Below are 12,814 nucleotides of genomic sequence, written 5' to 3' on the forward strand. Positions count from 1 at the left end.
AAACTGGTGAATGCCGCAAATTATGCTGACAATATCACAACTCTGCTGTACAAAGCCAAAATACAGTAACTACATATTTGGTGAAAATTAAGTTGAGACAGGAATCTGACTGTTTGGAATCTGTTATTACAATATAAAGATTATGTTGAAGAAATGTTTAATTTCTGTAAGTCAACATGTTAAATTGTTACAGAGATAGACCGATAGACAGCTGAAACAAAAGCGATATATCAAGTGAAAGCTAGCTGGTGAGATAGACACTTTCGATTGCAGATAGTTTAAAGTAGTGCAGTATCTGCATTTTTCTAGGTTGTAGGTTCTTCTTAAATCAAATATAATTACATTTAAATTGTGTATGGATTTTTTTAACCGTTCAAATGGACAAGAAAGATGAAAGAACACATTTTGTTTGTACATAGATAGTTTCCACTCTAGATAGTTTAAAGTAGTGCAGTATCTACATTTTGGGGGGTTTTAGGTTCTTAACCAACCCAAACAGACATAAAATAAAGGCAATATAACCTTCCTATCGGTTTCGTAGTTTGCTGGCCTGCAATGTGTGCTCTCTATACAGAATATTGTAATTTAATATGATACTGATGAAATTCTGGTGAAATTCATGTTATTTGATATCATTTAAATCACATATAATTACTTTTAAATTGTGTATTGATTTTTATTGATAACCATTCAAATGGACAAGAAAGATGATGATACTGATTACATACTAAACATATATTTTTACCCAACATTGGCAACAATCATATATGGAGTATGCTGTACATTCAGTCATCACATGAATGTTATTTATCTGTTATCTTTTACAGAACCCTGCACCTTGGATAGAGAACTCATGAGCACACATAATGTTAACCTATTAAATATTTATTTTATTTAATATAAATTAATAATACATTAAATATCTGTTAATCAATTTTGATTTAACGGCATAAACCTTGTAGAATACTGATTTTCCTAAAATAAATTCAGCTTCATTTCCCTTGTCAGAGCTTTTTTTTCTCATCTTTCTCAACTATTTCCATAAAACAGGAGCAAACAGCTGATGTGCCAGTGGTTTTAGTTCTCCTTTTCCTTTAGCTTGTTCTTGATCTGTGATCTGATCACAGTGTCAAGATAAAGAGAGTGCTTATTAATACCAGATGTAAATACAAAGACTAAATCATATCTTGTTATCAGAATAACATGCCCAGATAAACAGCACATGTTATTACTGACTGTACATATAGTCATTAAAAGTCACAATAGAAACATATAGACATACAGGCCTCTATAAGAAAGACTTACAAGAGCTTTTCTGAAAATGACTTATTTGTATTTATTTTTTTAGTTGTTTCCATTTACATTCACTTTTAAGGCCACAAAACATGTGACTGCAAAATATTGTGTAACTGCAAATCACAGTCAAACATCTGTCACTCTAGAAAAATGTCATATTTTCACCTCAATAATGTCTAAACTTCTACTTTCTCTGTTATCACCCACATTCTTTTAGTTCCTGCAGGCTGTGGAAGACCACCTGTCCTTGCAAATGGAGACACCAAGACCCCTGCTAAACCTCAATATGAGCATAATGAAAGAGTTGAATACATGTGTCCGAATTACTACGTCATGGAGGGCGAGCCTTACCAAACCTGCAACAATGGTGAATGGACTGGAAAGATGAAATGCATCAGTAAGTCATATTCATATTTTAATCTTGCATTTTGCGTAATTATTTTACATCGATAAAAACATTAATTGAAACTACTGAAATGTATAAGTTCCTGTGCCAAAATATGCTGACAAAGTTTGTTTTCATTACATGTTTTATTTTGCTTAATTTGTGCATCATATTTAAACTCCAAATTCATTCAGATAATACAAAAGATTAAATGAGTGTTTTTGATAGGTCAGAACCACTCTTAAATTTCATATGTACCTGAGAGAAAGTACTCTGCTGTACAAAGCCAAAATACAGTAACTACATGAAGAAATGTATTATTCCTGTAAGTCAACATGTTAAATTGTTACAGAGATAGACCAATAGACAGCGGAAACAAAAAAAGATATAGCCATGAAAGCTAGCTGCTGAGATAGATACTTTCCATTGTAGATCATTTAAAGTAGTGCAGTATCTTAATCAATCTAAAAAGGTATAAAATAAGGCAATATAAGCTTCCTATCTGTTTCATGATTTTCTGGCATGCAATGTGTGCTCTATATACAGAGTATTGTAATTTAATATGATACTGATTACACACTAAATACATATTTTAACCAACACTGACAATAATCATATATGGAGTATGCTGTAAATTCATACATCACATGAATGTAATGCTATTTATCTGTTATCTTTTACAGAACCCTGCACTGTGGATAAAGAACTTCTGAGAGCACATAATCTTCAATTCAGACATATAAGTGGAGATAAATTGTATTCAGCCCATGATGATGTAATAGGGTTCCGGTGTGTCACAGGAACAAGACATGACGGCACAGTGGGAATGCGTCAGAAGTGTAATGATGGTGTGATGCACCTGCCAACTTGCCATTAAGAGTTTTAGTCAGCTGAAAGTGTTAAACATGAGCTGTCTGGACAAACATGTAAAAGATAATCAGAGTTAATTTTTAGACAAGTTGTGCACTGGTCCACTGTCTATACTTCAGTTTTCAATTTTAATAAAACATATACAGTTTGTTCACTTTGTCTGTTTTCTGCCTCTATAATCAGATGCATGTATATGCACTATGACAGTAAAGTCAATGTGTCCCATCTTGAGTCTTCAGTGTTACAAGAGGGAGAGTCAGATCAGCTTTCCTGGGGAAAATAAATAACTAACGCATCCTCAGTTACAAATATATTTTGAAAATACACTTAATGACAACAAGTCAGTGATTATCAACATAAAGAGAAAAGGTTTATATTGAATGCATCTGGAAACTCTTCACTGTCAATTAACAATGCTCACACTGAAAAAATCTTCAAAATGATCAATATCAATGCATTTTGTTTGATTTTCCAACATCTTCTCCTGGCAACAAAAGCATGATTAACACGTTTCTGGTTAGGTTGAGGGAATTCAAAGCACTTAGTTAAAGTTAGGGAAAGATCATGGTCTTGGTTAAAGGATGTGTTTTTGTTATTGTCTATGAATCTCATGAAAAGACCATAAACAACAATTCATCAAGCCATCTCTCAGTACTTTCCACCTTTGCAACCAGGTTCTTAAATCCTAAGTTTGGGGCCATTAGGACCATTTTCCTACCCTGAGATGCTTGAAATGGATGCTTCTGTGGGTGCAATGACCAGTAGTGGAAAGTACATTTAATCAAGAAGTGTACTTTAAGGATAAAGCTGGCTAGCTAGTCCATCCCTCGATGCTTTTTGACCTCCCCAGCCAGTCTGTTGCTCTCAGCCCCAAGCCCATTTGTTCACTCTGATCTTTAAAAATGGGTCATAGGTATGGGCTATACTGCACTGTTTTTAGCAAACATTACTTAAACTGGAGTAAATTGTGTATTTTTAAGGGTTATTTTCAGCCTTGGATTTGGTGAGATTCATGACAGCAGGATAGTGCATGAGGGGTCAACTCAAATTACGGTGCCTATGGTGAAGGAATATCCCAGTGCAGTAGTGTGGCTCACGGGTGTGTTTTTAATAATTTGCAACAATGGAGACAACAATTATGGGATTTGTTGACAGTTAAAAAAATATTGTACATAAGCAGAAAATATTTAACCAAAACTACAACTTTTCCCTGACCGTAACAAAGTGTTTGAGTGGTATAAACCTAGCAACATGTGGACAACAGGACAGGAACCCCAACCACCTCCTTACAACTTCTGTGCAGAATGTTTCATTTCCTGAACTTCAAAAACATGACCAGCGAACATGATCAAGGCAGCAATCGATGAAAGCAAACAAAAAGTGTTTCCATTCTTATACAGACTAAACTATTTCAAACACCTAAACGTTTTAAGTTTTCTGACTGAGAACAAATTCCAAATTCCAGTATTGATAGGATACAGAACATATATGAGAGTGTATAAATTGAATGTGCCATTTATCATGTTGTGTTCATAAAACCTTGTGCAATCCCACTGGGCACTGCATGTTGCGACACTCAGTGTCCCCTGAGGACACGAGCTGGAGACAAACACACAGGAGTTCTGCTCAGAAAACAGCATTTGTCACAAGAGCATGCAGTTGTCTTTAATCTTTCTGCTCCTCCAACTGTGGGGGAATGTGGCAGTTTCTTTATCACAAAATGGTAAGTAGGAGTTTTTAATTTCTCAGGTGTAGATTTGAGATACAAACAGGGCTTATGTTAAACCAAGACGAAGAGGAATTAGTGCAAATGTGCAGGGCGGTTGGTTAATTAGTCCCACCGTTTATAATTGCACACTGTCACATAGCTAAATCTCTTCCTATTTACATGAATCTGAAAAATGAAAAAATTGCTTATCATAGGAGTGAAGGATTTTTGCAACATTGACTGACTCTCAAAAAATCTATTTTCTCGATTTTTTTTTTTTTTTTGTCACAAGAAACATCTAAAATATTCACATATAGAGGATTGGACTATTAAAATGGGTTATGCATTAACTAATGTAACAGCTTTGTATCATTGTTATAATGTCTTTATGATGTATTTTTAGCTTTTCATATATATATTATAAATTCATTCCACCATTTCAACATAAAAATTTCTTTAGCTACTCAGATGTGTACCTCATATAAAAGGTGGAGTGTATGGAGAAAAGGTATACTTGATGAGGATCATGTGAAAATTCTTCATATAATCTTTATAATTATTTTAGGAGCCATTCAGTGATGTGGATATCCATTGATTTTATTGTTGTGTCCAGCTCCCCCTCATCTCTTTACTATCATATATAAGGCAAACTATTGATGATACAGTGTAAGAGTGGAACTTTTGTCATGTTGCCATGTTTTTGTCTCTCAGCATGTTTGAGGCTCCCAGATGTTCCTCATGCCCATGTGTCAGAAGAGACCAAAAAATCTGAGTACCAACAACATGATGTGATACATTTTACTTGTGAACCCGGTTATACATCATATGAAACCTCCAAATATGTTTGCACACATGAAGGCTGGCTGACAGTCCGGCAGGAAACGTGCTACTGTGAGTTAAGTTGCTTTACTGACTACTGTTGCTGCAGTTCAGGTGTAAAACATTCAACATGGTCTCATCTTAATGCATCCATACACTCAAATAAGCCTATCAACATAGGCCCTATTAAAAGAGGCCATTTATTAACCGCTGCCTCCACAGAAGGACTGCACTCCCAGCAGATACTAAACTGCATTTCATTGTGCAATTCTGTATTGTATGATTACAACAAAGCTGAACCTTGAACATTACATTCAATCAAACCACCAACCTTGTCATGAACGGCCGCCCCCTTAACCTACTAATCTACAATCACCCCAAAGAACCCAAGACATTACCTTTAAGTCATACTGTATCAGGTCTGCTTTACTGTGGCTTGGGAATGAATGAAACAGAGTCATAGTTATCGTCTCTACCCTTCTAGTAGGTGATCAGTCAATCTTAGATGGGCAGACTATGAATATATACTCTCTGTGAGCCTACTGGATGCTGATGAATACTTTACTCCCTTTTGGGTTCTTGGAGACCTAATTATTTTTAATGCTGTACTGTGTCAATTAGATCTTCATTAGATCTCTGAATGATGAGACAATGTGTACAATTTTTTCTTCTTTTCCCATGTTACCATGTTATTTGTTAGCATGTTCGGAGCTCCCAGATGTTCCTCACGCCAGCATTTCAGAGGAGACCAAGAAAGCTGAGTACCAAGAAGGAGACATCATACATTTCACTTGTGACCCTGGTTATATATCAGGTCCAACCATCAAATACGTATGTACAAGCACAGGCTGGCTGGCAGTCCATCGGGGAGCGTGCTATTGTAAGTTAAATGGCTTTCTTTTATACTCTTTCACCACCGACTGAGTGACTACTCCAATTGTAGATATATTGGATGATAGCAAAGGACTGCAGTAATCCACTAATCCAAAACAGGACCTGTTATAAAAATGATCATATTTTTTAAAAAGATCTATTATCATTTTAGACTTTGTAAGACAAAAACAGAAGTCCTTTTCAGACACAAGCTTCATTATGTAAATGTGATAGCAGTTTAACACGTTAGTCTAATCCTTGAATGAGCACCCAGAAAACAGTTTTCATTTTGAAACTGCAATTTCTTCCTGTGGATAGTGACATCAGATCAGAAAACCCTTATATGTGTTGTTGTGGAGGGTATGAACAACAATATATTTTGTCATTTCATTAGGTTCATTAGGTTTGCAATGGCCAGATAATAGGGAAGAGCCAGTGGCATATAAAATTGTTTCGTTTGCATAAAAATATTCTTTACAAAGTGGAGTGGTGTCAAATTAAAGGGGACACATGCTTTTTGTGATCTTCTGTTACTGTCATGATGTTGGATATCCATGTTAAACATGGTTCCAAGTTCCAAAACTTGAGTTGAACATATGTAAAAATGGTCCATGCAAGGCAGCCTGCCCTAAACACTTCCCTAAGAGAAGAGATTGGCTCATCACAGATGTCCATAAACATCTGTCTGTTCCATAATCTTTGTTGCTGAGGTTGTCACATCATGCAAAGACATTCCAGTAGAGCCTCAGAATAAAAATATGGATCTGGACATGTGCATAATGTGTCTTCTTTAACATGAAGGGCACAGCAGCACAATTTCAAATGAGAAAGAGAGAAAGAGATGTTAAATGTGTATCTTGTTCCACCTTCTTAATAGCACTGTAATCACATTTATTTTATCTGACTATCATCTCTTATACACAAAATTAAAGCTATGAAATACTGTGAGTGAGTAAATTTTAAGTTGTAACTCAGAATTGAGAAGTACAGTTGTTTGATTATTGGCACAGATCTACTTGTAAACAGTGAATTGTTAGTAGTTGAACATGATGATTTCAATATACATGCTAACATTTATAAATATTTGAATAAAAAAAAGTAAATAAAAATCAGATTAGGGTCCTGAAAGGATTATTAAGACCATTGCATTATGTTACTGACTGCAATTGCTAGCAAGTAAACATCAATCTTCAAAGCAACACATAAATGATGTATAGGGTTTTTTTTCTATGTCTACTGAATTGAAGGTAAAAAAGTTTAGCAGTTGTAGATGTAGCATTTCTTTTGGTTTATGCCTATTATTTAGGAGACACAAATTTTGCATTTTGGCCTCAATCTAAAGGATCTCAGTGGCGTTAGGCTCTTCTCTCTGTTGCAAAAGTACTTTTTAATGTTGGCTGATGAGATTGTTGTATTTATACATTTATACATCTAAACTGTTGCCCTGTTCAGCTTTTTTTTCCTTCAGTGGGCCTGACTGACTGTTTGTGTTTAGTTCCAGCTTCGAGCTGTGATGCCCCGCCTGCAAATGGAGGGATAACAGTAAAAGGTTTGCCAGAAAATGATGATCCCATCGTTCCTGATCACATACTCACATTTAGCTGTGATGGTCCTGGGACAATTCTTGTTGGTAGTTCAGTGCTGATATGTGGCAAAGATGGACGGTGGGATAAACCATTCCCTTCTTGCAGAGGTAAGAATCAGTGCAACAGTGTACAAAATATCCATATAAAAACCTTTTCTAATTTTATTGTAGAGCATGTTATGATCCATTTTATTGACAAAGTTGACGCCCGTTTACTATTGATTTTGAAAGATGTTAGAATTGCAATGGCTGTGGAGTAATTTGTTTAAGATTTTGAAGAGGTTTGAAGAAACATACAGTATATTGTTGTTCAGATAAGTGGAATCAAACCTGTAGTTATTGAGTTTTTGCCACTAGGGGGCTTCAGAAACAAGCTGTGAACACAACACTGACATATTATCGCCTTATAAGTTGATGTGGGAAACTTTAACAAAAGGTTGCACATCCAGCAAACACAGAGCAACAATAGCAATCATTTGTAGGCGTGTTTCTGGCTTCCTGCCAAATAAAAGTCCAACATTCAATTTCTTTTATCTCCGTTTTGGTCTCCACCAACATTATATTTATATATAATATTTTCAACACATGACAGCTTATATATCTGGGTAAAAATGCTTAAAAAAGTGAAAGTTGTGGCCTCTCTGGGTACGTTATGTTTTCATTCTGTTATATATGCCAATGTATGGTTTGAATGACAATACATTTGAACTTGAATGGTGTTAGCCTAGTCAGCAAGCTTGCTGAAAGTCATTCTATGAATCTATACAGCTATCTCCATTCTGCCACGAGATCTTTGCCTTGCATGTCATGCTGTTCCACCTGGTGTATCCTGCATTGCGTGCCTTGACTTGCGACATGCCGTGTACTGTATATTGACAAGTCTGAAAGGTTCCGTCTACCTAATTTGTATATTGAGATCCAAGATGCAAAGGCCTGTCATCAGATGTCATTATCTTGATAATGTAGCCAGATTAAAAGCACGTTAATATCAGGATGTAAATGTGGTCATATGAATAACAATAGATATACATATAGACATAAAGACCATGAGAAAAATAATTACACAGCTATTAATTTTAACTATTAATTTATATTTATTTTTGTGGTTGCTTACATTTACATTCACTCTAAAAGCAAAATAACTGCAGATCACAGACAAAGATCTGTCACTCTAGGTAACAATGTCATAATAATGTCTAAACTTCTACTTTCTCTGTTATCACCCACATTCTTTTAGTTCCTGCGGGCTGTGGAATACCACCTCGCCTTGTAAATGGATTCACCAAGACCACCACTAAACATCACTATGAGCATGATGAAAGAGTTGAATACATGTGTAAGAGCCACTACGTCATAGAGGGCAAGCCTTTCAAAACCTGCAACAATGGTGAATGGACTGGAGAGATGAGATGCCGCGGTAAGTCATAATTCCCTTCATATTTTTAATCTTGCATTTTGTGTAATTATTTTACATAGATAAAAACATTAATTGAAACTACTGAAATGTATAAGTTGCTCTGCCAAAATATGCTGATAACATAATCAAATCTAATTGGCAAGCCAGGATGATATGGTGCACAGGATATAATTTTGCATCAAGTTTGTTTTCAATATATATTTTATTTTGGTTAGTGTGCATCATGTTTAACCTCCAAATTCATTCAGATAATACAAAAGATTAAATGAGTGTTTTTGACAGGTCAGAAACATTGTTAAATTTCATATGTACCTGAGAGAAAGTACCAGAAAACTGGTGAATGCTGCAAATTATGCTGATAATATCACAACTCTGCTGTACAAAGCCAAAATACAGTAACTACATATTTAGTGAAAATTAAGTTGAGACAGGAATCTGACTTTTTGGAATCTGTTATTACAATATAAAGATTATGTTGAAGAAATGTTTAATTTCTATAAGTCAACATGTTAAATTGTTACAGAGATAGACCGATAGACAGCTGAAACAAAAGTGATACATCAAGTGAAAGCTAGCTGGTGAGATAGACACTTTCAATTGCAGATAGTTTAAAGTAGTGCAGTATCTGCATTTTTCTAGGTTTTAGGTTTCTTAATTCAAATATAATTACATTTAAATTGTGTATGGATTTTTTTAACCGTTCAAATGGGCAAGAAAGATGAAAGAACACATTTTGTTTGTACATAGATAGTTTCCACTGCAGATAGTTTAAAGTAGTGCAGTATCTACATTTTGGGGGGTTTTAGGTTCTTAACCAACCTAAACAGACATAAAATAAAGGCAATATAACCTTCCTATCGGTTTTGTGGTTTGCTGGCCTGCAATGTGTGCTCTCTATACAGAATATTGTAATTTAATATGATACTGATGAAATTCTGGTGAAATTCATGTGATTTGATATCTTTTAAATCACATATAATTACATTTAAATTGTGTATTGATTTTTATTGATAACCATTCAAATGGACAAGAAAGATGACGATACTGATTACATACTAAACATGTATTTTTACCCAACATTGGCAACAATCATATATGGAGTATGCTGTACATTCAGTCACCACATGAATGTTATTTATCTGTTATCTTTTACAGAACCCTGCACCTTGGATAGAGAAGTCATGAGCACACATAATGTTAACCTATTAAATATTTATTTTATTCAATATAAATTAATAATACATTAAATATCTGTTAATCAATTTTGATTTAACGGCATAAACCTTGTAGAATACTGATTTCCTAAAAGAAATTCAGCTTCATTTCCCTTGTCAGAGCTTTTTTTTCTCATCTTTCTCAACTATTTCCATAAAACAGGAGCAAACAGCTGATGTGCCAGTGGTTTTAGTTCTCCTTTTCCCTTAGCTTGTTCTTGATCTGTGATCTGATCACAGTGTCAAGATAAAGAGAGTGCTTATTAATACCAGATGTAAATACAAAGACTAAATCATATCTTGTTATCAGAATAACATGCCCAGATAAACAGCACATGTTATTACTGACTGTACATATAGTCATTAAAAGTCATAATGGAAACATATAGATATACAGGGTTCTATAAGAAAGACTTACAAGAGCTTTTCTGAAAATGACTTATTTGTATTTATTTTTTTAGTTGTTTCCATTTACATTCACTTTTAAGGCCACAAAACATGTGACTGCAAAATATTGTGTAACTGCAAATCACAGTCAAACATCTGTCACTCTAGAAAAATGTCATATTTTCACCTCAATAATGTCTAAACTTCTGCTTTCTCTGTTATCACCCACATTCTTTTAGTTCCTGCAGGCTGTGGAAGACCACCTGTCCTTGCAAATGGAGACACCACGACCAGTGCTAAACCTCGATATGAGCATAATGAAAAAGTTGAATACATATGTCAGCGATACTACGTCATGGAGGGCGAGCCTTACCAAACCTGCAACAATAGTGAATGGACTGGAGAGATTAAATGCCTCAGTAAGTCATATTCATATTTTAATCTTGTATTTTGCGTAATTATTTTACATAGATAAAAACATTAATTGAAACTACTGAAATGTTTAAGTTGCTCTGCCAAAATATGCTGATAAAATAAAATCTAATTGGCAAGCCACAATGATATGGTGCACAGGATATAATTTTGCATCAAGTTTGTTTTTATTATATGTTTTATTTTGCTTAATTTGTGCATCATGTTTAAACTCCATTCAGATAATACAAAAGATTAAATGAGTGTTTTTGATAGGTCAGAACCACTCTTAAATTTCATATGTACCTGAGAGAAAGTATTCTGCTGTACAAAGCCAAAATACAGTAACTACATGAAGAAATGTATTATTTCTGTAAGTCAACATGTTAAATTGTTACAGAGATAGACCAATAGACAGCTGAAACAACAAAAGATAGCCATGAAAGCTAGCTGGTGAGATAGATACTTTCCATTGTAGATCATTTAAAGTAGTGCAGTATCTTAATCAATCTAAAAAGGTATAAAATAAGGCAATATAACCTTCCTATCTGTTTCATGGTTTTCTGGCATGCAATGTGTGCTCTATATACAGAGTATTGTAATTTAATATGATACTGATTACACACTAAATATATATTTTACCCAACACTGACAATAATCATATATGGAGTATGCTGTAAATTCATACATCACATGAATGTAATGTTATTTATCTGTTATCTTTTACAGAACCCTGCACTGTGGATAGAGAACTCCTGGAAACAAATAATCTTGAATTCAAATATAAAGGTGGAGATAAATTGTATTCAGCCCATGACGATGTAATATCGTTCAAGTGTGTCAGAGGAACAAGACATGACGGCAGAGTGAGAATGCGTCAGAAGTGTAATGATGGTGTGATGGCCCTGCCAACTTGCCATTAAGAGTTTTAGTCAGCTGGAAGTGATAAACATGAGCTGTCTGGACAAACATGTAAAAGATAATCAGAGTTAATTTTTTAATGACAAAATTAACAGTTGACAGTTGTGCACTGGTCCACTGTCTATACTTCAGTTTTCAATATTAATAAAACATATACAGTTTGTTCACTTTGTTTTTTCTGCCTTCACAATCAGACGCATGTATGTTTTATGCGAGTAAACATTTGTGATAACTGAAAAAAGGGCGATTTCACTTATTTTTCCATCCTTACCTCTTTAGACAGATGTGGTCTAGACAGAAAATTTACTCTATAAAGATATTTTGTGATTGTATTTTTAAAAGGTAAAACATTTCTACCTTTGTTTTTAAGTGAGAAAGAGGAGCTCTACTTGGCCATGACCAATGAAATGGAGAAATGTGGAATGTGTTTTCACAAATAGAAAAAAGGTTTCACAAATCTGAAACTGTGCACTCATATCATGTGCAAGCAACTGGTTTTTATGTGCGCAGGTTTCCAAACTAATTAAAACACCAAGCTTTTCAACCTCCCTAGCCTGTGTGTCGCTCTCAGCCCCAAGACCATTTGTTCTCTCTGAAGATGTAAATCTTTAAGTATATTGTGCACTGTAGTTTTTAGCAGACATTACTTAAACCAGAGTACATTTTTAAGCCTCGGATTTGGTGCACTAGTGCCTTACAGAACCTGCTTCTATGGTGAATGGGTTGAGATATAAAATGCCTCAGTAAGTTACATTTCCCTTCATATTTATTATTGATATGGCATAAAATTGTTTCCAGTCTTTGATTACCACAGTTTTCGTAATGATTTAGGGTATCATTACATAAAGATGGTTGACAAAGCACACATATCATAAAATTTTGCATACAGTAAAAGTTCATTAAATGGGCTGTTGTAACGTTAGCTACA

The 12,814-nt window shown here is 34.6% G+C and overlaps 2 protein-coding genes across 2 annotated transcripts in view; both read left to right on the forward strand.

The window, feature by feature from the left end:
- LOC122989689 (complement factor H-like) overlaps nucleotides 1-12,814 on the forward strand; it is a 52,009-nt gene that overhangs the window by 16,250 nt on the left and 22,945 nt on the right. Inside the window, exons 16-17 of the mRNA XM_044362723.1 lie at nucleotides 1,514-1,693; nucleotides 10,794-10,973. Coding sequence (XP_044218658.1) covers nucleotides 1,514-1,693; nucleotides 10,794-10,973 — 360 coding nt within the window. The remainder of the gene's footprint in view (nucleotides 1-1,513; nucleotides 1,694-10,793; nucleotides 10,974-12,814) is intronic.
- On the forward strand, nucleotides 4,130-8,979 carry LOC122989692 (complement factor H-related protein 5-like). Its single transcript, XM_044362726.1, has 5 exons — nucleotides 4,130-4,274; nucleotides 4,971-5,150; nucleotides 5,779-5,958; nucleotides 7,447-7,644; nucleotides 8,774-8,979. The coding sequence occupies exons 1-5, from the start codon at nucleotides 4,205-4,207 to the stop codon at nucleotides 8,962-8,964; spliced, it is 819 nt and encodes a 272-aa protein (XP_044218661.1). The 5' UTR covers nucleotides 4,130-4,204; the 3' UTR covers nucleotides 8,965-8,979.

Source organism: Thunnus albacares, chromosome 9 (genome assembly GCF_914725855.1).
Source record: "Thunnus albacares chromosome 9, fThuAlb1.1, whole genome shotgun sequence".
In the NCBI taxonomy this organism is placed as follows: domain Eukaryota; kingdom Metazoa; phylum Chordata; class Actinopteri; order Scombriformes; family Scombridae; genus Thunnus; species Thunnus albacares.

Coding starts and splice junctions, on each gene's coding strand:
- LOC122989692 (XM_044362726.1), top strand. CDS start 4,205: ATGCAGTTGTCTTTAATCTTTCTGCTCCTCCAACTGTGGGGGAATGTG. Junction 5,151..5,778: donor CCGGCAGGAAACGTGCTACT/GTGAGTTAAGTT, acceptor GTTATTTGTTAG/CATGTTCGGAGCTCCCAGAT. Junction 7,645..8,773: donor ACCATTCCCTTCTTGCAGAG/GTAAGAATCAGT, acceptor ACATTCTTTTAG/TTCCTGCGGGCTGTGGAATA.